This window comes from Micromys minutus, assembly GCF_963924665.1.
Source record: "Micromys minutus genome assembly, chromosome: 10".
NCBI lineage: Eukaryota > Metazoa > Chordata > Mammalia > Rodentia > Muridae > Micromys > Micromys minutus.
In genome coordinates this window covers 21,249,638-21,277,139 of record NC_137979.1, presented here as the reverse complement: position 1 = coordinate 21,277,139, position 27,502 = coordinate 21,249,638, and the positions used below count along the sequence as shown (strand labels likewise).

The 27,502-nt window shown below is 47.2% G+C and overlaps 1 protein-coding gene across 1 annotated transcript in view; it reads left to right on the top strand.

Annotated features, from left to right (window-relative positions):
- Positions 1 to 583: 583 nt before the first annotated feature.
- The window catches only part of DNAH2 (dynein axonemal heavy chain 2), a gene marked incomplete at both ends in the record, with an annotated part of 113,807 nt that continues 86,888 nt past the window's right edge, over positions 584 to 27,502 (top strand). Inside the window, 8 exons of the mRNA XM_080923998.1 lie at positions 584 to 749; positions 10,388 to 10,443; positions 12,981 to 13,151; positions 20,794 to 21,022; positions 24,045 to 24,155; positions 24,274 to 24,512; positions 26,563 to 26,754; positions 27,233 to 27,390. Of these exons, the coding sequence (XP_080780124.1) occupies positions 584 to 749; positions 10,388 to 10,443; positions 12,981 to 13,151; positions 20,794 to 21,022; positions 24,045 to 24,155; positions 24,274 to 24,512; positions 26,563 to 26,754; positions 27,233 to 27,390 (1,322 nt within the window). The remainder of the gene's footprint in view (positions 750 to 10,387; positions 10,444 to 12,980; positions 13,152 to 20,793; positions 21,023 to 24,044; positions 24,156 to 24,273; positions 24,513 to 26,562; positions 26,755 to 27,232; positions 27,391 to 27,502) is intronic.

The following is a 27,502-nucleotide window of genomic DNA, read 5'->3' as shown; positions in this document are numbered from 1 at the left end:
TGGAGTTATAGGCGGTTGTGAGTTTCCTGGTGTAGGTGCTAGAAACCAGACTCTTGCGGTCCTGAAGAGTAGGACGCTGTCTTTTCAGTTCCTGTGTCTGCTGTTTGTTTATTCCTAATGGCCTATGAGACCTTGATTTCCCCCCACTAGCAGTTATGGTCTGTGTACGAGTGTGTGCATGTCATGGTGTATAAGTTCCGGGCAGACAACAGCTTGTGGGTTTGCTCTCTGTTCCACATGGACCCCGGAGATTGAACTCAGGCCCTTAGTCTTGTGGGCAAGCACCTTAACTTTCTGAGCCCTCTGGCCTGCCCAGGGCTTTGACTTTCAAACTGATTTTGTGAAGAATTTGGGTTATCTCAGGGAAGAAGTGTGGACTCCATGGTCCCTCTCCCTTTTGAAATTCAGTGTTCGGAGTCTAACCCAGGACCTTGTACACAGATTCTAGGCAACCTGAACTGTGACCCCTCCCCCAGCTCCAAGGTTCTATCGGGTACACCCTGGGGTATAGCAGAGTACCCTCAGAAAAGGTTATCATCTTGGGTGTCTAAACACTCATGGACCTGCAGGTTTTGCCTTCAAGATGGCCAGCAAAGCCGAGAAGAAGCGGAAAGTGGGTGGCCGGGGAGGCGCTCGGGCAAGCCGAGCTGGCCGAGCTCCTCAGTCCACTTCGGCTTCAGGAGCTACTGAGGCTTCCCGGCTCTCTTTTGCTCAGGAGCCAGAGCCCGAGTCCGTCAAGGAGGAGTCTGGTGAGTATTTGCTGGAACAGGGGATACTTAGCAGTGCACGGTGGGGAAAATTAGAGAGGTTTTATGAGTGTTTTTCCCCCCTGAGGCAGGGTCTCTCTGAGTAGCTCTGGGTGGTCTCAAACTGGCCAGATACACCAGGCAGGCCTGTAATTCAACAGGCATCTGCCTCCCATTACCTCACAAGGCCATGCCCAACTCAGGAGTATCTTGGGGCTAGGGAGCAGGACCAAGAAGCAGGACGGGTGTGATATCGCATCTGTAAGGCTTTCTCCAAGCCTCTCTCTGCCCTTCCTTCTCGGCTCTTTTCTTTTCATATGGGCACGTGTCTTCTTCCTGGCCAGTCTGCTCTTTATTCTGTCTTTAAAATTTCCCATCAATGTACCAGGAATTCACCAGCCTATTCTTTCTCTAGCTTCTTCCTTATTTCAAGTGTTCCTGGTTGTTCCCACCCCACCGTAGAGGGTTTGATCTCTTCCTTTTTCCTATTTTCACCCTGGGTGGCAAAACAAATAGTGTTTTTCTTCCATTAAGCCCATCACCATGGAGACCCAGCCTGCTCCGCCACCCTTTGATTCCTAAGCCGGGCGGATGCTTTCCACCATCTGTTGAAAGCTCCTGTATTTTCTTCCTCATCTTGGCAGAGACTTGGTAGATTGTGGAGGTTCAGGTTCAGGGTGACAGGAAAAGAAGCCCACATGGAAGGAACAAAGAGCTGCCTCTTGTAGAGTTGATCCTGGAGCCAGAGGTGGGGGGGTTGGGGTTATGGTTGCTGTGTGTTGCTTTTCCTTTAGATCCTGTCCAATGGCCTTACACTGTGAGCCAGGTATAGACCTTACCTTTAAAACGGAGCTTATTTCTATTAATAATGTCCTGTAAGGATGAAGAAAAATATAATCCTCCCCTGCTGACTTTTTAAATTTTACCTAATAAGTATCTTATTACTACTACTACTATTTTAATGTACAGTTGTTTTGCCTGAATGTTCGTCTGAGCACCACGTGCATAAATCTGCTAGAGGGTAGAGCATCAGATGCCCTGGAACGCCAGTGTAGATGGTGAGTTCCCATGTGGCTGCTGAAATCAGACCTGGGTCCTCTGGAAGAGAAGCCAGTGCTCTTAACCACTGAGTCATCTCTGCGGCCCCTAATTATTTAATTATACATGTAGTGTTTGTATGTGTGTGGAGGGGTAAGCCTGCTCATATGGTGTATATGTAGAGATCAGAGGACAACTTTGTGGGAGTTGGTTCTTTCCTCTCACCTCATGTGGTCAGGCTGATCTAGCCCTATACCCTCTTTTTGCCCTTCAGGGTTGAGGGTTGAATCCAAGGCCTCATGCATGTTAGGTAAGTGCTCTACCATGGAACTGTATCCCCAGATAGAATCCTCTGCATGCACACACACACACAGGCGGGTGTGGGGGGGGGTGTTTTTTTATGTATCCCAGGAGGGCTTTGAACTCTTCTTGCTCTTGCTTTGAATTCTTGACCATTCATTTTCAGTCTCCCAAATTCTGGGACTATAGACCTGAGCCTTTCCCAGACCCTCACTGGTATTACTAGTAAGGGTTAGGAGATAAAGTGCAGGTCTAGAGAAAAGGCCCACGAACCTATTCTAGGAGCTATAGTCTTTTGGAAATGTGCAACATTACTGTCTTTGATGTCTCCTGTGCCCAGTTCAAAAGAGTTTAGAATTGACTAGCTCCAAGACATCTGGTACCAGGAGGAGAAGCAGCAGGGAAGTTTTGGTTTGGAAAACCTTCTGAGAAACAAAGAGACAATGTTTCAAAATGGGTGCACCAGTCTTCAGATAATACAGAAAACCTATCTTTCTTTTTTCCCTTCTTTCCTCCTGAGACACGGTTTCTCTAAGTAGTCCTGACTGTCCTTGAAGTTGCTCTGAACTATAGTCCAGGCTGGCCTTGAACTCACAGAGATTCATCTGGTTCTGCCTCCAGTGGGCTGGGACTAGAGGGGCGAGCCTCCACCACCTGGCTCCTCAAGCTTGCTACGTAGACCAGGCTGGCCCAAACGCGCAGAAGTCTTGCTCTTGGGATTAAAGGCACTTGATGTCATGCCTGGCCCTAAAAACCTCTTACCTTTAAAGACATATTTATTTGTAAAGGTTTTTAATTGTGGGTGTGTGAGAGTATGGATTTGTGCACATGAGAGCAGTGTCAAAGGAAGTCAGAAGAGCGTGTTCTTCTCTGGAGTTGGAGTTACAAGGGTTGTAAGCCATGTGATGTGGGGGCTGGCAACTGTGAACTTGGGTCCCCTGCAAGAGCACTGCATTCTCTTCAGTAGAGAGTTGTGTGTGTGTGTGTGTGTATATATATGTGTGTGTGTGTGTGTGTGTGTGTGTATGTGTGTGTATGTGTGTATGTGTGTGTGTGTATGTGTGTGTATGTGTGTATGTGTGTGTATGTGTGTGTGTGTGTGTATGTGTGTATGCATGTGTGTGTGTATGCATGTGTGTGTGTGTATGTGTGTGTATGTGTGTGTATGTGTGTGTGTATGTGTGTGTATGTGTGTGTGTATGTGTGTGTATGTGTGTATGCATGTGTGTGTGTGTATGTGTGTGTATGTGTGTGTATGTGTGTGTGTATGTGTGTGTATGTGTGTGTGTATGTGTGTGTATGTGTGTGTATGTGTGTGTATGTGTGTGTATGTGTGTGTGTATGCATGTGTGTGTGTGTGTATGCATGTGTGCACACATACCTGCATACTTGTAGACATATTTGAGTGTGGAAGCCAGAGGTTGACATCTGGTGTCTTCTCATTTCTTAGACAAGGTCTTTCACTGAACCTGGAGCCTGTTGATTGGCTAGACTGGCTGTCTGTCAAGCCCTGGAGCTCTCCCTTCTGCCTTCCCAGCAGTGGAAGTGTAGGAATGTACACCCAGCTCTCTGTATAGATGCTGGGGATCCAAATTCGGGTTTGCACAGTAAGCACTTTACTGGCTGAACCAGCTCCCAGCTCCCAGACAGTCTTTTTAGATTCCTGGTGTGTGTGTGTGTGTGTGTGTGTGTGTGTGTGTATAGATGGCTCAGAAGTTAAGAGCACTGACTGTTCTTCCAGAGGACCTGGGTTTGAAACCCAGAACCCACATGGTGGATCACATTTGCCTATAACTCCAGTTCAAGGGGATCTGATACCTTCTTCTGTTTTCCATAGGCACCAGGTACACCAGGTATACACGCAGGCAAAAACGCACACATTAAATAAAGGCTTAAAAATTAAATTTCCTGGCCAGAGAGATGGCTCAGGGGTTAAGAGCACTGACTGCTCTTCCAGAGGTCCTTGAGTTCAAATCCCGGCAACCACATGGTGGCTCACAACCATCTGTAATGGGATCCCATGGCCCTCTGCAGCACATCATTCATAAATTAAATAAGTAAAAATTTTTAAAAATTAAATGTTCTTTTTCGAGGCATTGGGAGGTGAATCCAGGGCTTTGAGCGTGTATCTTACCTTTGAGCCACACATGGAGCTCTCCTGTCCTTTCCCTTACGTTTCATTCCGTTACCATTAGAAGAAAAATTATAATCAGGTCTGAGGTTCCTTCTCTGTATCTCTCAAAAACTCCAGCCAGGTGCGGTAGCTCGAGCCTTTGATCCCAGCACGTGGGAAGCAGAGACAGGAGGATCTCTGTGAATTTGAGGTCAGCCTGATCCACAAATTGAGTGCAGAACAGCACTGGGGCTTGTTATACTGAGAAATTCTGTCTAAATCCACCCCCCCAACCAACCTACTGACCACCGACCCAGAAAGCAAACAAAAAACCCCAAACTCTAACTAACAAGGGCAAGGAAGGTAGCTGAGGGGTTAAAGGTACCTGCCTCCAAATCTGATAACATGAGCTCCATACTTGGCACACACACAAGAGAAAGCAAGGAGTCCTACAAGCTGTTCTCTGACAGCCACATGCAACACGGTGGCACCTTTGTGCCTGCCCCCACCCTGAAAAAAAATAATGAATTTAAAAAGATCCTGAGGCCTCTAGCTTGCCCGTTCCCACCCTTATAAAGTCTGGCGTATAGACTTATTTGGTGGCGAAATCTAACCTAAGCTGACACAAAGGTATTTATGATCTGTTCAAGCCACTTACCATAAATATTCATATATTTTACTGCAGAAATACAGTAATAAAAGTTTGGTTGTTAAATATTGTTCTAGAGCTCTCTGGAAGGGAGCCAGGGATTTCATACCAAACAATGTTACATTACTTTTGTTTCTTTTGAGGCAGGATCTCATATAAGCCTACTCAGCCTTCAATCTCTTGTGTAGCCAAAGTTGATTTTTGTCTTTGTTAGGATTTCTATTGCTGCAACGAAACGCCACGCCCAAATAGCAAGTTGGAGAGGAAAGGGTCTATTTGGCTTACACTCCACAGTGAAGGAAGTCAGGACAGGAACTCACACAGGGCAGGAACCTAGAGGCAGGAGCTAATGCAGAGGCAGTGGAGGAGTGATGCTTACTGACTTGCTTCCCGGGCTTGCCCAGCCTGCTTTCTTAAAGAACCCAGGACCTCCAGCCCAGGGATGGCTCCACCCACAGTGGGCGGCGCCCTCCTCCATTGATCACGAATTGAGAAAATGCCTTACAGCTGGGTCTTATGGAGGCATTTCCTCAGCCGAAGCCCCTTCCTGGTAGATGACTCTAGCCTGCGTCAAGTAGACACACAAACCCAGCCAGTGCAGCCTTTAGCTTCCGACCCCCTTGCTTCCATCTTTGGAGTGTTGGGATACAGGCATGCACCAGCTAGAGGTTGATCGCAGAGCTCCACGCATGCAAGGCTAAGACTTTACCTCAGCTGCATCCTCAGCCCCCGTGTCACATGCGGTGTGACAACTTTACATCTTATTCTGTCCTGTTCAAGAGCTGGAACTCAGGATCTTGCTCTGGTAAGCACAGGCTCTCCCCTGGCCTGCACTCTAAGCTCCACACAGAGTATTTCTGACCCCGGGGATTGTGGATAAGGGATCATAGGTATGTCTCAGGCAGAACAAACAGAAAACCATGTCAATATCCCCAGTCATGAGGACAGTATGTCCCTGTTCACCATCCCTAGACTTTCTTCTTCCTCAGAGGCCACTGAGGTCATGAAGTAGGGTGTATTTTCTACTGCTGCTTAATTTTCTACATATGTGTAGAAATATAGCTTAACATTCTACATACAACGGTGGCACTGCATGCCTTTGTCTTCACTGTATTAGAGAAGACACAACCTGTTTATTTCAGTGGTTGCCTCTTGGTCTCCCATTGCTAAAATTTCTTCTCTTGGGGAGATGTAAGCAATGCTTCTCCTTCAAGGTCCTAACAAACCGAGGTATATGCCTGCAGAGTTCACCCTGGGGTTAGTGGTCTGTCCTCCTGAGCATAAGTGAGGGGCTACTCATAGGAGTCCTGTGCAGTTAGGGAAGAATGGTAATCAACTGGTTAAAGGAGGTGGCGAGATGCTTAAGTGAGGTTTCCATGACTCACCTCTCAGCCCCAGCTGGTGTAATGTTTTGCAAGCAAGCCCAGCTAACTCTTGAAGAAGATGGCGGCTGTGTGGCTCAGAGAAGAGTCCTGAGTAGAAAACGGAGAGCCATCAGTGCCCAAGGGACTCAGCCCACTCCCCCTTGCCCCGAGGCATCTGCAAACCATCCATTTCATTTTCTCGTCTTTTCCTTCCTTGTCCCCATCCCTCCTTTCTGGGGGGAGGGGCAGGGCATCAGTTCTGTCTCGTTTGTCCATTCCTCCCCCACAGCCCGCAAGAATGGGAAACGTGCTGGTTTTGTCCTGTCTCTAGCAGGAGTAGAAAGTGCCAAGGCAGAGAACCAGTGTAGGTCTGTGGGAGCCCAGAGCAGATGTGTCAGAGTGGAGTGTCTGGGATGGGAGAAGGGCCAACTTCTCTCTGCAGGAGGAGGACTGGTGGGGTGTGGAGCCTAAATGTTGGGATATTCCAAGTTCTCATTTCCCGAACCACCTATGTCTTGCTTCAGCTAGCTGTAACATTATTTCTGTGTTATTTTATAATACTATTAATATTGTTGTTGTTGTTTTTATGCACGCATGCCTCTGTAAGTGAGCAAGTGTCGTGGCGCCTGTGTGTACAGGGTCATACTCCCTCCACCGTGGCTTCCTGGGGCTAAACTCAGATTGTCAACCCTAAGGGCAAATGCTTCTAGCTGTTTAGTTGTCTTGCTAGCACCAGCTTAAAAAAATTTATTTATTTATTTATATTTTTAATATGTGTGTGTGTGTGTGTGTGTGTGTGAGTGTGAGGTCATTCTCTTCAGATACATCAGAAAAGTGTGTCTGATCCCATTACAGATGGTTGTGAGCCACCATGTGGTTGCTGGGAATTGAACTCAGGACCTCTGGAAGAGCAGTCAGTGCTCTTAACCACTGAGCCATCTCTCCAGTCCAATATTTATTTATTTATTTTAATGGTCAGTGTGTGTGTGTTCGTGTGAGTGCATGTGCTGGAGGAGATCCGAGCTGTAGAAAGTCCCCGAAGTTGGAGTTACAGGCAGTGTGAGCCATCTGACATGCGTGCTGGGCCTCAAACTCTGCAAGAACGGTATGTCTGTCTGTCTGTATTTTGAGACAGGATCTCTCTATGTGGCCCTGGCGGGCTTGGAACACACAGTGTAGACAAGGCTGGCCTTGAACTCACAGAGACTCACCATCCCCTGACTCCTGAGTGCTAGTGTGTGTGCTTTTAAGGTGATTTTGTGCAGCTGAGGTTGACCTGGAATTGATTCTCCTGCCTCCGCTCTCCCTCCGCTGGGGCCATGTGAATATCTGCACTACCACTCCTAGATTTCAAACAGCAATTTTAAAAATCAAACATGTTAATACAACACAATCCAAAGATACACTAATTTGATACTTATATGCTGAGGAGAGATGCCAAGAAAATATTAAGGCCTTTGTTTTCTATAATTAAACCATTATGTTTTTATAAGAACAGAAAACTTTGTGTGTACAGTAAAAACCCTGCTGTTCATAACGTATAATAATCTCCAATCTGAGCCGAGGTGTTTGAGGAGGTATTTGTTGGCACTGTGTTGGTGGTATGTGCACTGTGTGAGTGTGTGTGTGTGTGTGTGTGTGTGTGTGTGTGATGTGCGCTTAGGATCAAGGCCATGGGGAACTTAGAGAATACATTGTGGGTAATGGGTAATGGCTGCCAGACGTACCTCAGGTTCATTATGAGTTTGATTTTTTTTTTAATTTTTTAAAAAAAAGATTTCATTACATTTTATTTTTATTTATTTATTCTCCGAGTGTGCATGTGGTGTGCAGGTGCCACAGTGAGGTCCGAGGGCAGCTTGTGGGAGTCAGTTCTCTCTGTCTACCACAGAGATCAAACTCAGAGCACCAGGCTCGGCAGTACATGCCTGTTCCCACTGAGTCCTCTTGTCAGCCCTTCAGGTTACTTTTCATCAGAATTTTCCAGTGCCCATGTTCTATTATGCAGTCCCATGTGGGGTTGCAACCCACATTCAAGAACCTGGGCCCTGAAGCTTACAACCCACTGGTTTTGGGGGGTTTTTTTTGGACATATTTAAAAGCTATGCAACCACCAAATACTACCCAGTTTTAGAACAGTTTTACTCTCCCAAAAGAAAGCCACTCTAAGTACCTTGGCACACTGGTGCCAGATGATTCCTAGACCTATCTTTTCTCCTTCTCCTCCTCCTCCTCCTCCTTCTCCCTCTCTCTCCTCCTCCTCTTTCTCTTCCTCTTCCTCTTCTTCCTCCTAGTGTACGCTTGTGTGCACACATATGTGTGTATATTTAACATAAGTAATATGTGTATTATGCATATATGTATGTATCTTGGCTTGACTTTTGTTCTGTGATAAAACACTGGCCAAAAACCACCCAGGGAGGGGAGGGCCCGTCCCTGAGAGACGCAAGGCAGGGACCTGGGTTTGGAACCAGAGCATACACCATGGGGGATGTTTACTGTCCGTTCACCATGGCTCACTCAGCTTGTTTGTTTGTTATGGAGATGTTGCTTGCACATATGTCTGTGTACTACACAGGGGTCAGAAGAAAAGTGTCATCCTGGAACTAGGTCAGACACAGAAAGAGCAGCCAGTGCTCTTAATGCTGAGCCATCACTCTAGCCTCTTGGCTTGCTTTTTCCATACAACCTGGAATAGCCTGTCTAGGAACGGCTGCCCACAGTAGCAGGCTGGTGCTGCCTGGCATCAGTCAGCAAAGTGCTCCCACACACACCTACAGGCCAATCTGATGAATTTATTTACTTATGATACATACAGCATTCTGCCTGCATATACGCCTGCAGGCCAGAAGAGGGCGCCAGATCTCATTACAGATGGTTGTGAGCCACCATGTGGTTGCTGGGAATTGAACTCAGGACCTCTGGAAGAGCAGTCAGTGCTCTTAACCACTGAGCCATCTCTCCAGCCCCTATTTTTGCCTTTTAAATTAAGATTTCGTCTCCCTAGGTGACTCTAGCTTGTGTCAACTTGGCAAAAAAGCTAACCCGTACAATATGTGTATGCATGTTGTGTGTGTATGCATGTGTGTGTGTGTGTGTGTGTGTGTGTGTGTGCACCCAGGTGTGTATACATGCATTTGGATATGTAATTGCAATGAATCCACAGTGTACAATGGTGGTTAGAGGACCACCCAAGCTGTTGGTCCTTGTCTCCTACCTTGTTTGATACAATGTCTCTATGTTGTTGTTCGGTTTTTGGTTTTAAAGCTGGGATACAGAAGCTTGGACTACTGCATGTTGCTTTTATTTCAGTTCTAGAGATTCCCGGGATTCCAGGCATGAGCCACTCTATCCTGCTGTTTGTTTCTTGGAGATAGGGACTTACTTTGTAGTCCAGATTGGGCTGGAAGTCAGAGCAATCCTCCTGCCTGAACCTCTCTAGTGCTTGGATTACAAGCATGAGTCACACCTGTCTTAAATGACTGATCATTGGGTCCCCTCACTGTTTTATGGTTGTGGGCATGAAACCCACAGCTTCGTATGTAAAAGTATCCTTTTTTCTTATTTATGTATTTATCTGTGTATTTACATATTTATTTATGTATAGTTCATTGTTGTTTTGCCTGTATGTATGTCTGTGTGAGGGTGACTGATTCCCTGGAACTGGAGTTACAGAAAGTTGTTACTCACAGTTGTAAGCTGCCATGTGGGTGCTGGGAATTGAACCTGAGTCCTTTGGAAGAATAGCCAGTGCTCTTAACTCTCATGAGAATTGGGCATATCCTTTTCTGGATAATTTTTCTTTGATTCATCATTTTGTCAGTTACTTAATTAGATATCGCTTTCTTTCTTAAAAAAAAAAAAACTTTTTAAAAGACTTATTATATGTAAGTATCTTGTAGCTGTTTTCAGAAACACCAGAAGAGGGCATCAGATCCCATTACATATGGTTGTGAGCCACCATGTGGTTGCTGGGATTTGAACTCAGGACCTCTGGAAGAGCAGTCAGTGCTCTTAACCACTGAGTCATCTCTCCAGTCCCTAGACATCACTTTCAAACATGGCTGCTTCCTTCTCCAAACTAACTTTACTGTCATTGTTTGGGATTAAAGATGGGTACTAAGGGCGCGTCTGGATTGCTGGATAATATGGCTCCTATGTTTGACATTCTCCTCAGATCATGAACCGGAGGAACCCGAAGTACCTAAAGAACCGGACACTTCGATGGACATGGTAGGTTTGCATTTTCCCCAACGACCACCTTTCTCCCAGTACCTGGGAGTCAGAGCATGAATTCCAGATGATATGGGCGGAGTTCTCCAGCCTGTCTCCTGCTCTCATTTCTCACGGGTGACCTGCTCACCCCAAAGCCAGTTCACGAGTAAAGGACTAGATGATCTGAGCCCCTTCCCCGAGACAAGACTTGAGAAAGGGCCCAGCCTCGGAGGTGACCTCTCTCATTCCCCCACCTTTGGCCCATTCTGATCAGTCTTACAAGTGGGTGGATGATGCCCTATGTGGATAGCAGTTTCTAAGACGCTCTCTCTACTTCTGCTGTTCTCTTGTGACTGAGGACTTCTGCCCTAGTCACTGTGTGGAATGGAGACTCAGTACTGTTTTTTCTTCCAAGTGGAGCATAACCTTGTCCTTCATTATGTAGGGGACATGAGTAGGGCAGCCACCTTGTGTTCTTTTCAAGATTTTTTTTTTAAGTGTTTACTTTCGTTTTATGTTCTTTAGTGTTTTTCCTGCATGTATGTGTGTCTGAGTGAGGGCGTCGGAGTCCCTGGAACTGGAGTTACGGACAGCTGTGAGCTGCCTTGTAGGTGCTCAGAAGGGACGATCAGTGCTCTTAAGCACCAAGCCGTCTCTCCAGCTCCTACCTTGCCTTTTTTTGTTTGTTTTGCTTTGTTTTTTTGGAAAGGGGGAAAGAGACTAATAACTACCCGCTAAAAAATAAACTGCCCGATGAAGCGGCACACGCTTGCAATCCCAGCCCTTGGGAAGCCGGAGCAGGAGGATTATATAGATAAAACCAGCCTGGGCCATGCATCAAGATTCTCTTTCAAACCACCAAAAGAGAAAAGGCAGACAGACAGAGAAAGAGAAACTAAAACAGCATAAAGGCCTAACCCCAGCTAAATATAATATTCTCCTCCCCACCAGTGCTGGGAGCCAACCCCAGGCTGCACACATCAGACAAGCGCTCTATTGTTAGATTTTTTTTTTTTTTGGTTGTTTGTTTGAAACACCCCATAGCCCAGGCTAGCCTCAAATTCACTATGTAGCTCAAGCCGGTTTCACACTTGCTGTCTTCTTGCTGGTGCCCTAGTGCCAGGATTGCAAGTGTGCCTCCACCCCTGCAGGCGCATACCCTGATCTTTTTGAGTCAGGGTCCTACTGTATAGCTTAGTAGGGCCTTTAGTCTTCCACCCTCTTGCTTCAGTCTCCCAGTACCACTTTTAGTAGCCACCCCGTGTTCCATCGTTAGACACATGCGCCCTAGTTAAACCATTCCTCTTGGCCATTTTGCTGTCTGCCATATTTCATTCTCATTCTTGATAAATACCATGAAGCTGACAATGAAACGTGCAGCAGTTCCTCAGATCACTACGAGTGGGTGGGACCGGGCAGATGAGATGGCTCAGACGTTCAGTGCACCACTGGCTGCTCTTCCAGAGGACCAGGGTTCGATTCCTGGCGCCCACATGGCTCACAACTGTCTGTAACACCAGTTTGATGGGACCAGGCACCCAGCACATAAGTGGTGCACAGACACGCATGCGGACAAAACACTCAGACACATTAAATAAAACGAAAAATTAGGTTTAACAATGAAAATTGAGAAAGAAGAATAGTAAGGGCAAAGAACATGGCTCATATTTTACTACACAGTACGAAGTTCCACTAGCCAGATTGTAATACGCCCCCTACATTAGCATAAAGCTATTCTCCAGATTGTCAGTTTACTAAACATTAACAAAAACAGACAGTAAATGATGTCTTTGTTATTTTTTTATTTATATTCTTTGATTTCAAGTAAAACAGAACATTGTGTGGTCTGTGTCTTTTGGTCCTTTCCCTTTTTGGGCTCTTGGCACTCCATCATTTATCCCTCTATATCCTGTGCAGGAAAGAGCTTAGAAGATTGTGTTCTCTTCTCTGGAACTTTGTGAGTCTTCTTCCTCTCATCTTCCAGGGTACTGGAGGAAGGACTGGGCGGCATCTCCAGTCCTCCGGCCGTCTCTTCCCTCCATGTCGTAGGCTTCTGCAGGCTCATCGTTTCCACAGGCAGAACACGTTTTCCACCTAACCAGTCTTGTCCTCAGCGTTTCCCAGTTTTCCCTTCCTCGTGTCCCTGGGTTCTCCTAACTGCTGTGCCAGTCAACTGCTCCCTAGGAAACCGGCTGTAGTCCTTGTCCCCTTTCCACCCCATCATCGCTCTCAGTCCTTGATCCAGGCTGATGTCTTACCCGTCTCCTTACCTTGCCTTTTCCTTTGAGGGTGAGAATGCTAGAGAATGCATTTTCACAACCACAGGCAGAAGAAATATTTGGGGGAAGATAATGGTGCATGGGTTCCCTCTGTGACACATTGTGTTTTCACTCCCCAAGGCAGGGGAATTGCCTCCTTCCTTTAAAAGCTGGAAACCTTTTATTCAGCCTTCCCAGCCTCTGACATTCCATCTCCCAAGTCAGCCACTGTAGCTGTGGATGGAGGACTGCTCGTCCTAACGGCTCTGACGCGCGGAGTCTCTCTGTTCTCTGCAGAAGCCCCTCTTCCTCTCACGAGCTATGTTGACGGGACTGGCAGATGCAGTGTGGACAGGGGAGCACGACGTGGTCCTGGAACAGTTTGTGCAGGATCCCACGGTGCCTACCCTCACCATCTTCATTGACCCCATCTTTGGGTTGAAGCTGGAGCTGGGCATGCCTGTGCAGGTGGGTACCCTGCTTTCCAGCCAGCCCTCCGTGGAGCTGAGCATCCCTCCCTAATCCTGACTCATGTTTCCTTCCGTGCCCAAGACTCATCGAACCCCACTGTGTGGGGGGACACTTCACTGGGAAGCAGATGTACAGCAAAAGATGGTGAAATGAGGCAGGGAGACCTGGGTAAGGAAAGGGAATGGAGGCAGTGTAGTAAAGAGTCAGCAGTGGAGAAAGGGTGACGGGTGCCACCTTTGCACAGTTCTTTTACTTAAAGCCTTTCCTTAGTTAGTTAACTACTGTATGTATCTATCGTGTGTGAGCACAAGCACACGTGCATGCCTTGGCATAGGTGTGGAGGACCAAGGACAGCGTGCAGACGTCGGTTCTCTCTTTGCACCACATGGACAGAACACAGTCCGCAGGCCCAGTGAGCTATCACTGCCTGCTGAGCTATCTCACTGCCCACTGAGCTATCTCACTGCCTGCTGAGCTATCTCACTGCCCTCTGAGCTATCTCACTGCCCATTGAGCTATCTCACTGCCCACTGAGATATCTCACTGCCTGCTGAGCTATCTCACTGCTTGCTGAGCTATCTCACTGCCTACTGAGATATCTCACTGCCTACTGAGCTATCTCACTGCCTGCTGAGCTATCTCACTGCCTGCTGAGCTATCTCACTGCCCGCTGAGCTATCTCACTGCCTGCTGAGCTAGCTTACTGCCCACTGAGATATCTCACTGCCTGCTGAGCTATCTCACTGCCCACTGAGCTATCTCACTGCCCACTGAGCTATCTCACTGCCCGCTGAGCTATCTCACTGCCTGCTGAGCTATCTCACTGCTTGCTGAGCTATCTCACTGCCCACTGAGCTATCTCACTGCCTGCTGAGCTAGCTTACTGCCCACTGAGATATCTCACTGCCTGCTGAGCTATCTCACTGCCTGCTGAGCTATCTCACTGCCTGCTGAGCTATCTCACTGCCTGCTGAGCTGTGCTGAGATATCTCACTGCCTGCTGAGCTATCTCACTGCCCACTGAGCTATCTAACTGCCCGCTGAGCTATCTCACTGCCTGCTGAGCTATCTCACTGCCTGCTGAGCTATCTCACTGACTGCTGAGCTATCTCACTGCCTGCTGAGCTAGCTTACTGCCCACTGAGATATCTCACTGCCTGCTGAGCTATCTCACTGCCTGCTGAGCTATCTCACTGACTGCTGAGCTATCTCACTGCCCACTGAGCTATCTCACTGCCTGCTGAGCTATCTCACTGCCCGCTGAGCTATCTTACTGCCTGCTGAGCTGTCTCACTGACTGCTGAGCTATCTCACTGCCCACTGAGCTATCTCACTGCCTGCTGAGCTATCTCACTGCCCGCTGAGCTATCTTACTGCCTGCTGAGCTGTCTCACTGACTGCTGAGCTATCTCACTGCCTGCTGAGCTATCTCACTGCCCGCTGAGCTATCTCACTGACTGCTGAGCTATCTCACTGCCTGCTGAGCTATCTCACTGCCCGCTGAGATATCTCACTGCCTGCTGAGCTATCTCACTGCCTGCTGAGCTATCTCACTGCCTGCTGAGCTATCTCACTGCCCACTGAGATATCTCACTGCCTGCTGAACTATCTCACTGCCTGAGCTATCTCACTGCCTGCTGAGCTATCTCACTGCCTGCTGAGCTGTGCTGAGATATCTCACTGCCTGCTGAGCTGTCTCACTGCCCGCTGAGCTATCTCACTGCCCACTGAGCTATCTCACTGCCTGCTGAGCTATCTCACTGCCTGCTGAGCTATCTCACTGCCTGCTGAGCTATCTCACTGACTGCTGAGCTAGCTTACTGGCTCCGATTCTTTTATTTCCTTCTGAATATTTGAAACATTTAAAAATAAAATGTTGGGGAAAGTCTCAGGGCTTTGCTCTTGGTGGACCACGTATACAAAGGTGGAAGGATGATGCTCAACCTTCTGTGTGTCTTTATTGTTATCACCATTACTCTGGTTTTTCAAACCAAGGTTTCCCTATGCAGCAGAGCTCTGGCTGTCCTGGGACTTTCTCCGTAGACCAGGCTGGCTTTAAACTCAGAAATCCATCTGCCTCTGCCTCTGGAGTTCTGGGATTAAAGTGCCGCCACAACTGCTTCACTGTGCAGTTTTATAGTGTAATGATATTTCATGCTAGAGAGGTACTGTTTCATCTTATTTTCCATGTTGGTCAGGCTGTTCTTGGACTCAGGGCTCCAGGGCTCCTTCTACTGGAGCTTCCTGAGTGGCTGGGACTATAGGTGTGTGTCTCCATTGAATCATTTTAACTTAATTTAATTTAGAGTGCCCAAATGCCACAGTTCCTAGATTACTTTGTGTGTGTGTGTGTGTGTTGTTGTTGTTGTTGTTGTGAGACAGAGTCTTGCTTTGTTGACTTGGCTGGCCTCTCATATGTATCAGTGCTCATTATGTAGCCCAGGCTGGCCTCTCATATGTATCAGTGCTCATTATGTAGCCCAGGCTTGCCCAGAACTTTCAGTCCTTTTGGTTAAGCCTCAAAATTGCTAAGGTTCCAAATGTTTGCCACCATGATTGGCTAGATTCCTTGTATTAAAACTTTAAAATTTATTTATTTATTTATACAGCATTCTGCCTGCATCTATGCCTGCAGGCCAGAAGGGGGCATCAGATCTCATTACAGATGGTTTTGAGGCACCATGTAGTTGCAGGGAATTGAACTCAGGACCTCTGGAAGCTCTGAGCCATCTCTCCAGCCATGATTAAAACTTTGAATGCAGCTGGTGGTATTGGTTTCTTGATAGGATACCGATCTAGCATGAAGGAAAGCCTGTAGTTGGTTGGTTCAAGCCTATAAATCTAAGTATTTGGGAGCTGGAGGCAGGAGGATCAGAAGTTCAAAGATTTCCTTGGCTTTACTGCAAGTTCAAGGCTGGTCTGGGCAGATGAGACCCTGTCTCAAAAACCACTGGGTTTTTTGTTTGTTTTGTTTTGTTTTGTTTTTGAAGTATATATTGGGCTGGAGAGATGGCTCAGCAATTAAGAGCACTGACTGCTTTTGCAGAGGTCCTGAGTTCAAATCCCAGCAACCACATGGTGGCTCACAACCATCTGTAATGGGATCTGATGCCCTCTTCTGGTGTGTCTGAAGACAGCGACAGTGTACTCACATATTTAAAAAAAAAAAAATCGAGAGAGAGAGACAGAGAGACAGAGAGACAGAGAGAGAGAGAGATCCATTTAGTTACGACAGTAGATGACAGATTTTACCGTATTTTCCTAGTTTAACCTTCCTTTAGAAATGACTATCCACAGTAGCTTAGTGGAACCTTCATGAGGCCCTGCATAGAAAGGGAAAAAAAGAGTCATGTTTCTCTGCATCCTGATTTTAACACCAAGGAGTGTCCCCCCCTGCCACACCTATGCCCACTGTGATCCTCCGGACCCTGTGATTCTATTAGCCAAAAAAATAAAAACAAACAAACAAAAAAAAAAAACCCCACAAAACCGTTTTTTACCTGGGGGAGAAAGTTCATGACTCAGTATCTGATGAAAAAAGGGCAAAGAGTAAAACCAGCAAACGTGAAGGCAGCAGCACGTAGGATCCACAGAACATGGGGAAAGGGGAAAATCGCAGCTAGTGAATTTTAAAAACAGGTGTGAACACTAACCGAGTGAGGGATGGGGGAACTGAAGTGCCAAGTCCATTCCTGCCCGCACTTGGTGGTGGTGGGGGAACTGTGGAGCACTCCGAACGTCTCCCAAGAGGTTTTGTGACTTAACAAAGATTTGCTATTGCCTTAAATTAGCCTTAACCACTTGCCTTTCCCCAGCCCCCAAGTCTCTCAGGCTTCAGTGAATAAAACATAAAATACCTAAGCCTTTTGCTTTACCTTCGAGAGGCAAAATAAACTGGTCTCTCCCAGTGGGACATCAAGAAGTCGCCCACAGTGTGCCGGAGCCAAAGGAGTGAATTGGCAGAGCCGCTCAGGCATGAGCAGAATTGGGCGAAATTGCATGGCAGCAGCGGGCATATTATACCAGGGACAAAGGGGGAAAAGAACAAAGCACGTATAGGAGGGAGATCTAACCGAACGAAGGAGGCTCCTCACAACCGCGCGACGGCGCAACTCCATACGAACACGAATTCAGTCTCTTAAAAAAGCAGAGGAGATGATAAAAGGTGGAAGGAGATGAAAGGGGGGGGGTGAGAAATGGCGGGGAACTGAATAGCTGTGGTTGAAAACCCATCACCAACTGAGCACAAGGCTGAGGCAGCCGCTGTTCATGTGAAAGAAAAGGCTGGAGACATTAATGCAATTAGATAGACACGAATAGACTCGAGGGATGGGCACGGCCGAGCTGGAGGAGCAGACAGCCGACACTGTGCATTTAGAGAGAACATACAAAGAACTTCCCTGAGATGCAAAAGGAACGGCGTCTGGGAGTGAGGAGGACGCGCTGTTGCTGCTTACTGAAGGTTTCTCACGGCTAAAGTCAGTGTGCATTTAGTTACAGCACCGGAATGTACGAATGCTGGTTCTGGGGAACATTATGGTGTTCTACTAAGAACATTTAGCTTCAACCTAATAATGAGCATTCAGATAAATCCACATTAAGGGACATTTGAAAACATCTGGCTTGATTCTTAGAGTGATTGATCGCACAACATAAGGAAAAAGCTGGACATAATGCTACATGCTTGTGATCCTGTCACTTTAGAGGCTAAGACAGAAGGACTGAGAGCCTGCCTCAGCGCGCACACACACACACACACACACACACACACACACACTCACACACACACACACACACACTCACACACACACACACACACACACACACACTCACACCTCCCACATCCAACACACGAACATACACACACATACCACACACACCACACATATACACATATACCACACACACCCACACCACACACACACACACACACACACACACACACACCATACACACACACACACCATACATACACACATACACCACACACATACAGACACCACATACACACACAGACACCACATACACTACACACAAACACACACCACACACACACACTCCCTACCCCCCACATATACTAAACACACACACACATACACTACACAAACATTACACACACACTCACACTCACCTCCCACATCCAACACACGAACATACACACACATACCACACATATACACATATATCACACACCCCCCCACACCACACACACACACACACACCATACACACACACCATACATACACACATACACCACATACACACACAGACACCACATACACTACACACACACACACACACACACACACACACACACGTGAGGTTAGACATGGCAGTACATACCTTTAGTTTCAGCATTTAGGAGGTAGAGGCAGGAGGATCCTGTGAGTTGAAGGCCATCCTGATCTACGTAGCAGTGTATTCTAGGCCAGGCAGGACTTACATAGTGAGACCTGTTTCAGAACAGAAACAAAAGCAAATACCAGCAATGTCAAAATAAGACGTGACCACGGATGGTCCTGGGTTGGATATGGATGGGGAGGAATCGATCAGCTGTAAACGGCATCATTTGGACTACTGGAGGAAGTTAAATATGGATGTGATTATATTGTCTTAGGTACACTCTCCTATTACCATAATTACAGTGTTAGGCATTTTTAGAAGATAGAGGCCAAGTATTAAGGGCGTGGTGTCTGGATGCCTGCAGCTCACGAAGGCTCAGGTGTGAAGAGGGAGCCGACAGGCAAAGTGACATTGAACCCAGGAGACGAGGGTATTTTCTTAACTTTATTTTATCTTGAAATTTTTCTTTGAGTTGGAGTTTTTTGAAAATAAAAATTGAAAGAGCTGGGGTTGGTGGCCAGGTGGCAGTTGTAACCGCTGAAAAGCAGAGGCAGAATTTCTGAAATTGTGAACTACATAGTGGGTTCACAGCAGAGACCTTGTCTTAAAAAAAAAAAAAAGAATTGAACATGCACACAACTGAGGGCTGGAACATGGTTCAGTAGACTGTGGTATTTTCTAATGATCAGTGTCTGTTCCCTAAATCCTCAGTAGAAGGAGAGAATTGGCTCCCCAAAGATGCCTTCACCTCCACGGATGTGTGCCATGACAAAACATGTATACAATTGCATGTTCTCCCTCTCTCTCTCTCATGCACATATGCACACACACTCTCTTGAACACACACACATCATCACCATGGTCATCAGGATATAAAATAGAGAAAATTGGGTAGCAATGTGCTTTAATAGTAGAGTGCATACTTACGTATGTGAGGTTCAGGAATCAGTTCCTAGAAAACAACCACCATCACCACAACCACCACCACCACAACAACCACCATCACCACAACAACCACCACAACAACCACCATCACCACAACAACCACCACAACAACCACCATCACCACAACAACCACCACAACAACCACCATCACCACAACCACCACCACCACAACAACCACCATCACCACAACAACCACCACCACAACAACCACCATCACCACAACAACCACCACCACAACAGCCACCACCACCACCACAACAGCCACCACCACCACCACAACAACTACCACCATCACAACCACCACCACCACAACAACCACCACCACCACAGTAACCCCCCCCACCACCACCATCACAACCACCACCACAGTAACCCCCACCACCACTTCCACCACCACCACCACAACAATCACAACAACTAAGGATCTCTGGGTGAGAGACATTCATTTGAAGCTTAACAATCCTTATATCAACTTCAGTTTCTTCTTCTTATATTAAATTCAAGCAAAATTAGATGTAAATCCTTTAAAAAGGGGATTCTCCATTATATCTATGTGTGTGTTGTTCAAACATTTTCATCGCTGTGACAAATACTGGAGCAAAACCTCATTTTGGTTTTGTCTTATAAGTAAGAAAAGCTACAGACTTCTGAATGTGGGCCAAAGCAGCAGCTCGGCACAGGTGAAACTGAATGCTGAATGACAGTGGGGACAGGGTTTGCAGACTGAAGCCCGGTATGAGGCACATTCCTGTAACCTTTCCCCAGAGGTGGAAGCAGGTGGATCTCAAGTTTGCCCTCAGCTATGTAGTAAGTTCTAGGACAATTTGAAACCCTGAAGAAAAAAAAAACCTGAAACGAGAAATCCTAGAAAATTTCTTTCTTTCTTTCTTTCTTTTTTGTTTTTGTTTGTTCGTCTTTGGAGACAGCATTTCTCTGTGTAGCCCTGACTGTCCTGGAACTCACTATGTAGATCAGGCTGACACCCAAGTGCTGGCTTCAAAGGTACATGTCACCACCGCTGGCTTAGATGGTTTTGACTTGCAATCTTCCTCCTGAATCTCTTTTATTTCTCCCAGCTTTTACCATGACTGAAATAAAACATCTGCTCTATCCTGTCAATCTACCCACCCAGCCAACACACATTTATTGATCATCTATTATGTGTTAGACATAGTGTGTTAGACTCTTAGTTCAAGTTGAACAAAATAGAGTGTGTAGCCTCAAGGCACGTTTTACCCGTTCCCTCCCGATGGAAGCACAGGTGGTACATCACAAAGACGAGGCTCTCACAAGGGGAGCCTCAGATACCTTTGGGCATCCTGGAGACTGAACTGTGATCTCTGTCCTGCAGACCCAGAATCAGATTGCGTACTTCATTCGACAAGCACCAGTTCCCATCACCCTGGAGAACTTTGAGGAAAGCCTGCAGTACGGGACAGTGCGGGGCGCCTACATCCCCGCTTTGCTTCGGCTGCTCAGCGGTGTCTACGTCCCTCAGATTTTTATGAATAAGTCTTGGCCTGAGAGCATCCGAAATCATTTTGTTTCACACCTGCATAGGTTTTTGGCCTCTCTGACAGGTAAGCAAGAGGCTGGTGTGGCGGGGCTTCTCCATGCTGGGAGTATGAGGCAGTGGGCGTGTCCAGCTTCTCCATGTTGGGGTATGAGGCAGTGGGCGTGGCCGGCTTCTCCATGTTGGGGTATGAGGCAGTGGGCGTGGCCGGCTTCTCCTTGTTGGGGTATGAGGCAGCTGGCAATTCCTCTCATTAGTAGTACTAACTTTTTTTCCCCCTCCTGGTGGCGCTAAGGCCTCATATGTGCACACGCTACCACTGATCCACCCCACCAATTCTATTCTTAATTCAAATATCAAAAGTATTTCTATTCAGCACTGAAGACCAAACACAGGACTTCATGTGTACTAGCTAAGTGATTGCTTGTTTTGTTTTGTTTGTTTTGTTTGTTTTGTTTGTTTGGTTTTTCTGAGAAGGGTTTCTCTGCATAGCCCTGGCTGTCCTGGAACTCACCTTGTAGACCAACTTGGTCTTGAACTCATAGAACTGCCTACTTTTGCCTCCCTAGGGCTGGGATTAAAGGCCTGTGCCACCAGACATGGCTATGCTGAGTGGCTATTGCACTGTAAAGTTCCATTCCCAGCCTTTAAAAGACTCTTTGGAATGAAATCTCTTTGTGTGCCCACCCATATGTATGTGGTACCGTAGTGTTTAATATGTGCACACACAAAAACAAGCGTATTGCTGCCATTTTTCCTGGCTTGGGCTGGGACTACAGCTCAGCTACTAGAGTGCTCATCTGGCATGCACAAAGCTTGGGTTCAACCCCCAACATTCTGTCACCAGGGGGACCGTGTGTGAATACATTTGTAATGCCAGCACTCAGGAGGTAGAGGCAGGAGGATCAGGAATTTAAAGTTATTCTTAGCTACTGAGTGAATTTGAGACTAGCTTAAGGTACACGAGACCCTGAGAACAGCAACAAATCCGAGTGGAGGAGGACGTGGTAGTCCACATCTGAGATTCTGGCTCTCAGGAAGCAGCTGTAGAAGGATCAGACATTCAAGGTGATCTTGGACTACATGAGACCCTTTCTCAAAACAAAAGCCAATCTGACTTAAAGACTAAAGGTTCATTGGCATACAAGGGAAACTGAGGCAGGAGGCTTTTGGGTTTAAGACCAGTATGGACTACGTAGATCCTGTCTTAAAAAACAAACCTAGGGTGGGAGGAGGCTAGAGAGACGGCTCAGCGGTTAAGAGCACTGACTGCTCTTCCAGAGGTCCTGAGTTCAACTCCCAGCAACCACATGGTGGCTCACAACCATCTGTAATGGGATCTGATGCCCTCTTCTGGTGTATCTGTAGACAGCGACAGTGTACTCATACATTTACACAGAAAATAATTACATCTTAAAAAAAAAAAAAAAAACTTGTTGACGTTGCAGAGGGGTTCAGTCCCCACAGGGCGTTCCTAAGTGTTTGTAGCTCCTGTTCCAGGGATCTGATGCTCCCTTCCTGTATCCATGGGTACCAGGAACAAACATGTAAGCAAAACATTCATACACATTAAATAAGTCCAAAATATTATTAACAAAACAAGCTACTTTAATCCGGTATTTGTTCTTTTATTTGGGCTATCATATAAAACACGGTCTCAGATTCCTCTTCATACAAATGTGTCATAATACAAAGCATTTTCTAATAATAAAACCTACTCAGAGGGCCTGGTGTAATGATGCTTGCTTTAATTCCAGCCCTCTGGAGGCCAGAGGCATTTAGGATTCTCTCTGTGTGAATTTCAGGCTAGGCTCAAACAAAACATAACAACAAAACCAAAACAACAACACAAAAAAGAACATTTTAAATATCGTTGAATAATAAAGACGGGTCACTAGGGGCTGGAGAGATGGCTCAGCAGTTAGGGTACTGACTGCTGTTCCAGAAGACCCTGGTTCAAATCCCAGCACCCACATAGCAGCTCACAACTGTCTGTAACTCCAAGATCCGACTGACACTCTCACATAGATATACATGTAGGCAAAATACCAATGCACATAAAATAAAGGTTAATTAAAAAGATGACTAGTTGCTGAAGGAGTGGCTTGGAGGTAGAGAGTTTGCTTAACGTGCCTGATGTCTTAGGTTTGATTCACAGCCTAGCTAAACAAAGCCTTGGTCAATGCTAAATATAGCCTTGCAAAAATTTTCCTTTTAATTTAGATTCACTTTTTTAACAGAGAACTTGCTCAGACCTGCTCAAGCCCAGAGCTGGAGATTGCTAAGTGTATGTGCAGCGTGAGGGGACTTATGGGCTATGGGGGGGGGTCAGTGGGGGACTTGTGTATATTTTGGAGGACATGGTGCAGACAGTGAAATGATTTTATGGTAATTTCTTAACAGAACTCCTGGAGCTTGTCCCCTTGGCGTCTGTTATTTCTGCGGTACACACCAAAGACAGCCGAGTCACAGTCACTCCTGTGTGTGCTCCCAAAGTGCATAGGCTGTCTCTGGTATCTGTAGGGGGTTGGCTTTAGGACGCTCGCTCTGTTCTGTGGGTGTTCAAGCCCCTTAGAAGGCAGCGCCACAACTGCATGTGTACACATGCCCGCACCACGTCCTTCCATCAACAGCCTATCGGTAGCACTCAATACAATGTCGTCAGGTGTTGTATTGTTTAGGGGACAATGACAAAAGGACTCACTCAGTACAGGTATAATTTGCAAAGAATTCTGGGGGTCAGGTGAGATGACTCGGTGTGGAAAGGTTTTTTTTTTTTTTTTTTTTTTTTTGCTAGTAAGTCTGACAAGTCAAGGTCTGTCCTCAGACACCCACAGCTGAGGGAGAGAGAGAACCACCTTCCTGCAGGCTGGTGCCCAGTTTCCACACCGTTGCCACGTGCTTAGAATACACGAGACCCTGTCTAACAACAACAACGAAAACAGAGGAGTTCTTTTTAATTGTGGAGGTGAAGCAGGGAAGCCTATAGATGTGGCTGAACTTCCACCTCCCCCCCCCCAATAGATGACCAATCACAACTGAGACGGGCATCGAAGCTCACCCTTGGAATTTCCCTGTTCCTTTCTTAGATACTCGGTACAAACTGGAGGGCCACACCGTCCTGTACATTCCTGCAGAGGCCATGAAAATGGACCCTACAGTGGTGGTGAAGGACAAAGAGCTGGTCCAGCGGCTGGAGAGTGAGTGTCAGGCATTGCCAAGTCTGGGGGAAGACAAGCTCCAGCTGCTGTTAGAGGAGGGGACACATCTGGGGAGCAGGAAAGGAAATACAAGAGGTCCCCCCCTTCTCCACCACAGCCTCCATGATCCACTGGACGTGGCAGATCAAGGAAGTGTTGAGTGCTCAGGAGTCTGTGGAGACGGGAGAAAACCTCGGTCCTTTGGAAGAGATCGAGTTCTGGCACAACCGCTGCATGGACCTGTCCGGCATCAGCAAGCAGCTGGTGAAGCAGGGCGTGAAACACATCGAGTCGATCCTGCTCCTCGCCAAGTCATCCTACTTGGTGCCCTTCCGGAAACTGGCCCAGCAGATCCAGGTTGAGTGGTCCTGAGGCCAGGAGCTTATCAAATCTCGGGCAGTGGCTGGGGTGGGGGCAACCAACCACACTCTGCACAGGCTGGCGTGAATAGTGTATAAAGGTCCCCAATCGGTGGGCAGACATGCCATTAGTCAGCGAGGAGATGGTGTAGTAAAAACTGCGTTTCCTATGACAAGCTGATTGTGTTGGTGCTGGATCCCCCAGGAGGGGAGTGAGCTCTTCCCGGGTGGAGATTTCAACCAGACATTGAGGGAATTGCACTGTAAATCTGGAGAAGGTTAAAATCCTCATTGAGGCAGTATAGGGAGACTGAGGGACCTTAGTGGGTGTGTGTGGGGGGCACCCGTCAGCTCTGTATAGAGTTCTTCATTGAATTGGAACAGGCACCAGACTTGGGTTTAGGGAATTCCCAGCCTGAAGCCTTCATAGGAAGGAACACAGAAGGGCTGGGGACATTGCTCACATGGCAAAGCACTTGCCTAGCATGCCAGAGACCCTGGGGTCAATTTCTGGCACAGAATAAACTGGGCACCGTGGCTTGTAACTGGAATCCCAGCACTCAAAGGAGGCAGGAGGCTCAGAAACTCAAGGTCATTCTTGGCTACATAGTTAATTTGATGTCAGCCTAAGAGATGTGAGGCCCTGTCTTAAAAAAACAAAACAAAACAAAACAAAACAAAAAGCACATTGAGTGCTAGAGAGTTGGCTCAGAGGTCAGGAGTATCAGATCCTCTTGCACAGGACCCAACTCCGTTCCCAGCACCCACATGGCAGCTCAGAACGATCTACAACTCCAGTTCCAGAAGATCAACTCTCTCTTCTAGCCTCCTGAGGCCTGGCATTTGGGCAAAAACACCCACACACACATAAAGATGACTATTTTTAAAAAAGCAAGTGAATGTGCAAACCCTGGTCAGGAAATGATAATTCATGAAGAGGAGTTACTGGGTGCGGTTGCCTGGGAGACGAAGATGGGTGGAAAGCTGAATCAGGGTTTTTTGTTTGTTTTCAGTTGTGTGCGTGTCTACATGTGTGTGGTTTATACACAGGTTCATGTGGGTGTGTCTGCATGTGTGTGGTCTATACACAGGTTCATGTGGGCGTGTCTACATGTGTGTGGTCTATACACAGGTTCATGTGGGTGTGTCTGCATGTGTGTGGTCTATACACAGGTTCATGTGGGTGTGTCTACATGTGTGTGGTCTATACACAGGTTCATGTGGGTGTGTCTGCATGTGTGTGGTCTATACACAGGTTCATGTGGGTGTGTCTACATGTGTGTGGTCTATACACAGGTTCATGTGGGTGTGTCTGCATGTGTGTGGTCTATACACAGGTTCATGTGGGTGTGTATGTGTGCACGTGTAGGCCTGAGAACACTGGCTATCCTCCTCAGTCGTTCTTCACTCTGTTTTATTTTTTGTTTCTTTTTTTTTTAATTTAGAGACAGGGTTTCTCTGTGTAGCCCTGGCTGTCCTAGAACTCTCTCTATAGACCAGGTTGGCCTCAAACTCAAAGCTTCCCCCTGCCTCTGGCTCCCCAATGCTGGTAACTTAATTTTTTAAAAAAGAATATTTATTTTATATTTATGGGTGTCGTGCCTGGATGTCTGTCTACCACATGCACGCAGTACCCAAGGAAGCCAGAAGAGGGCATCGGATCCCACAGAACTGGAGGAGTTGTGAGTGCAGGAATAGAACCTGTAGGTCCTCTGCAAGAGCAGCCAGTGCTTCCAACTACTGAGCAGTCTCTCCAGCTCCATAGTATGTTTGAGACGGGGCCTCTCACTGACTCTGACCTATTATTGGCTCGTGACACTGGTCAGAAAGCCCCAGGGACCCGCCTTGTCTTTTCCCACCAAGCCAGTGCTGGGATTAGGGACACAGGCCACTGTGCTCAGCTTTTACATGGATCCTGGGTATCTGAATTCAGGTCCTCATGTCTGCACGACAGCAAGCGCTTTATCAACTGAGCCATCTCTCCAGACCCCTAAATCTGTCTTTCTCCCATGTGGATAACAGTACTCCTGGTTTCTCTTTACGGCTAGGATGGCTCTCGACAAGCTCAGTCTAACCTGACTTTCTTGTCAATCCTGAGGGATCCCTACCAGGAGTTGGCCTTCATGAAACCCAAGGACATCTCTGACAAGCTCCCTAAGCTGATCAGTCTCATCCGAATCATCTGGGTCAACTCCCCCCACTACAACACCCGGGAAAGGCTGACTTCCCTGTTCCGGAAGGTGTGTGGATGCAGAGCTCAGGGCTGAGGGGCGAGGTCACCATGCTGGTTGGGCTCAGATTCTCTGGCAGATGTGTGGTGGAGAGGCACCCGTACTGGCCTGCCTTCTGTTTTCACTGAAGCAGGATGCCGGTCTCTGAGAGAAAGTGGCAGCGAGCCCAGGAAGGGTGGCAAGGATAGACTTCAGAGGGGAGCCCACTTCTCCTTTTCCAAGATGGAGTTTGCAGTGGGGTATGGAAAGGTTGATTCAGGAAGGAATTCGGTTCCTGTCATCAAGAATGATCAGGACAGAGTTTGTACAGGGAGACAAGGGGCCGGTAGGAGGGTTGCTGAAGCCAGATGGTCAGAGCAGTGTAACAACAGAGCTGGTCTGAAGACAGAGAAAAGATGACAAGGAGCATCCCAAGGAGTGTGCCTGGAGGGTCAGAAAATGGAGTGGTAGGGAGAAGGCTGAATGGAGTCTGTCGCGCCCCCTGCAGATGAGCAACGAGATCATCCGTTTATGTTGTCACTCCATCTCTTTGGACCGAATCTTTGAGGGCTATGTCTCTTCCAGCAAGGAAGACCTGCAAGGCTGCATTTCCTGTTGTCACTCTTGGAAAGAGCACTACCTCCGCGCCGTACAGATGCATACCCAGTAGGGCGGGTGCCTAACACTAATGTCCGTAACACCCTTGACATTCCTGCACGGGAGAGACTCTGACCCTTTGCATGCCTTCCCCATTTGTGGACTATATATTTTCTAGACC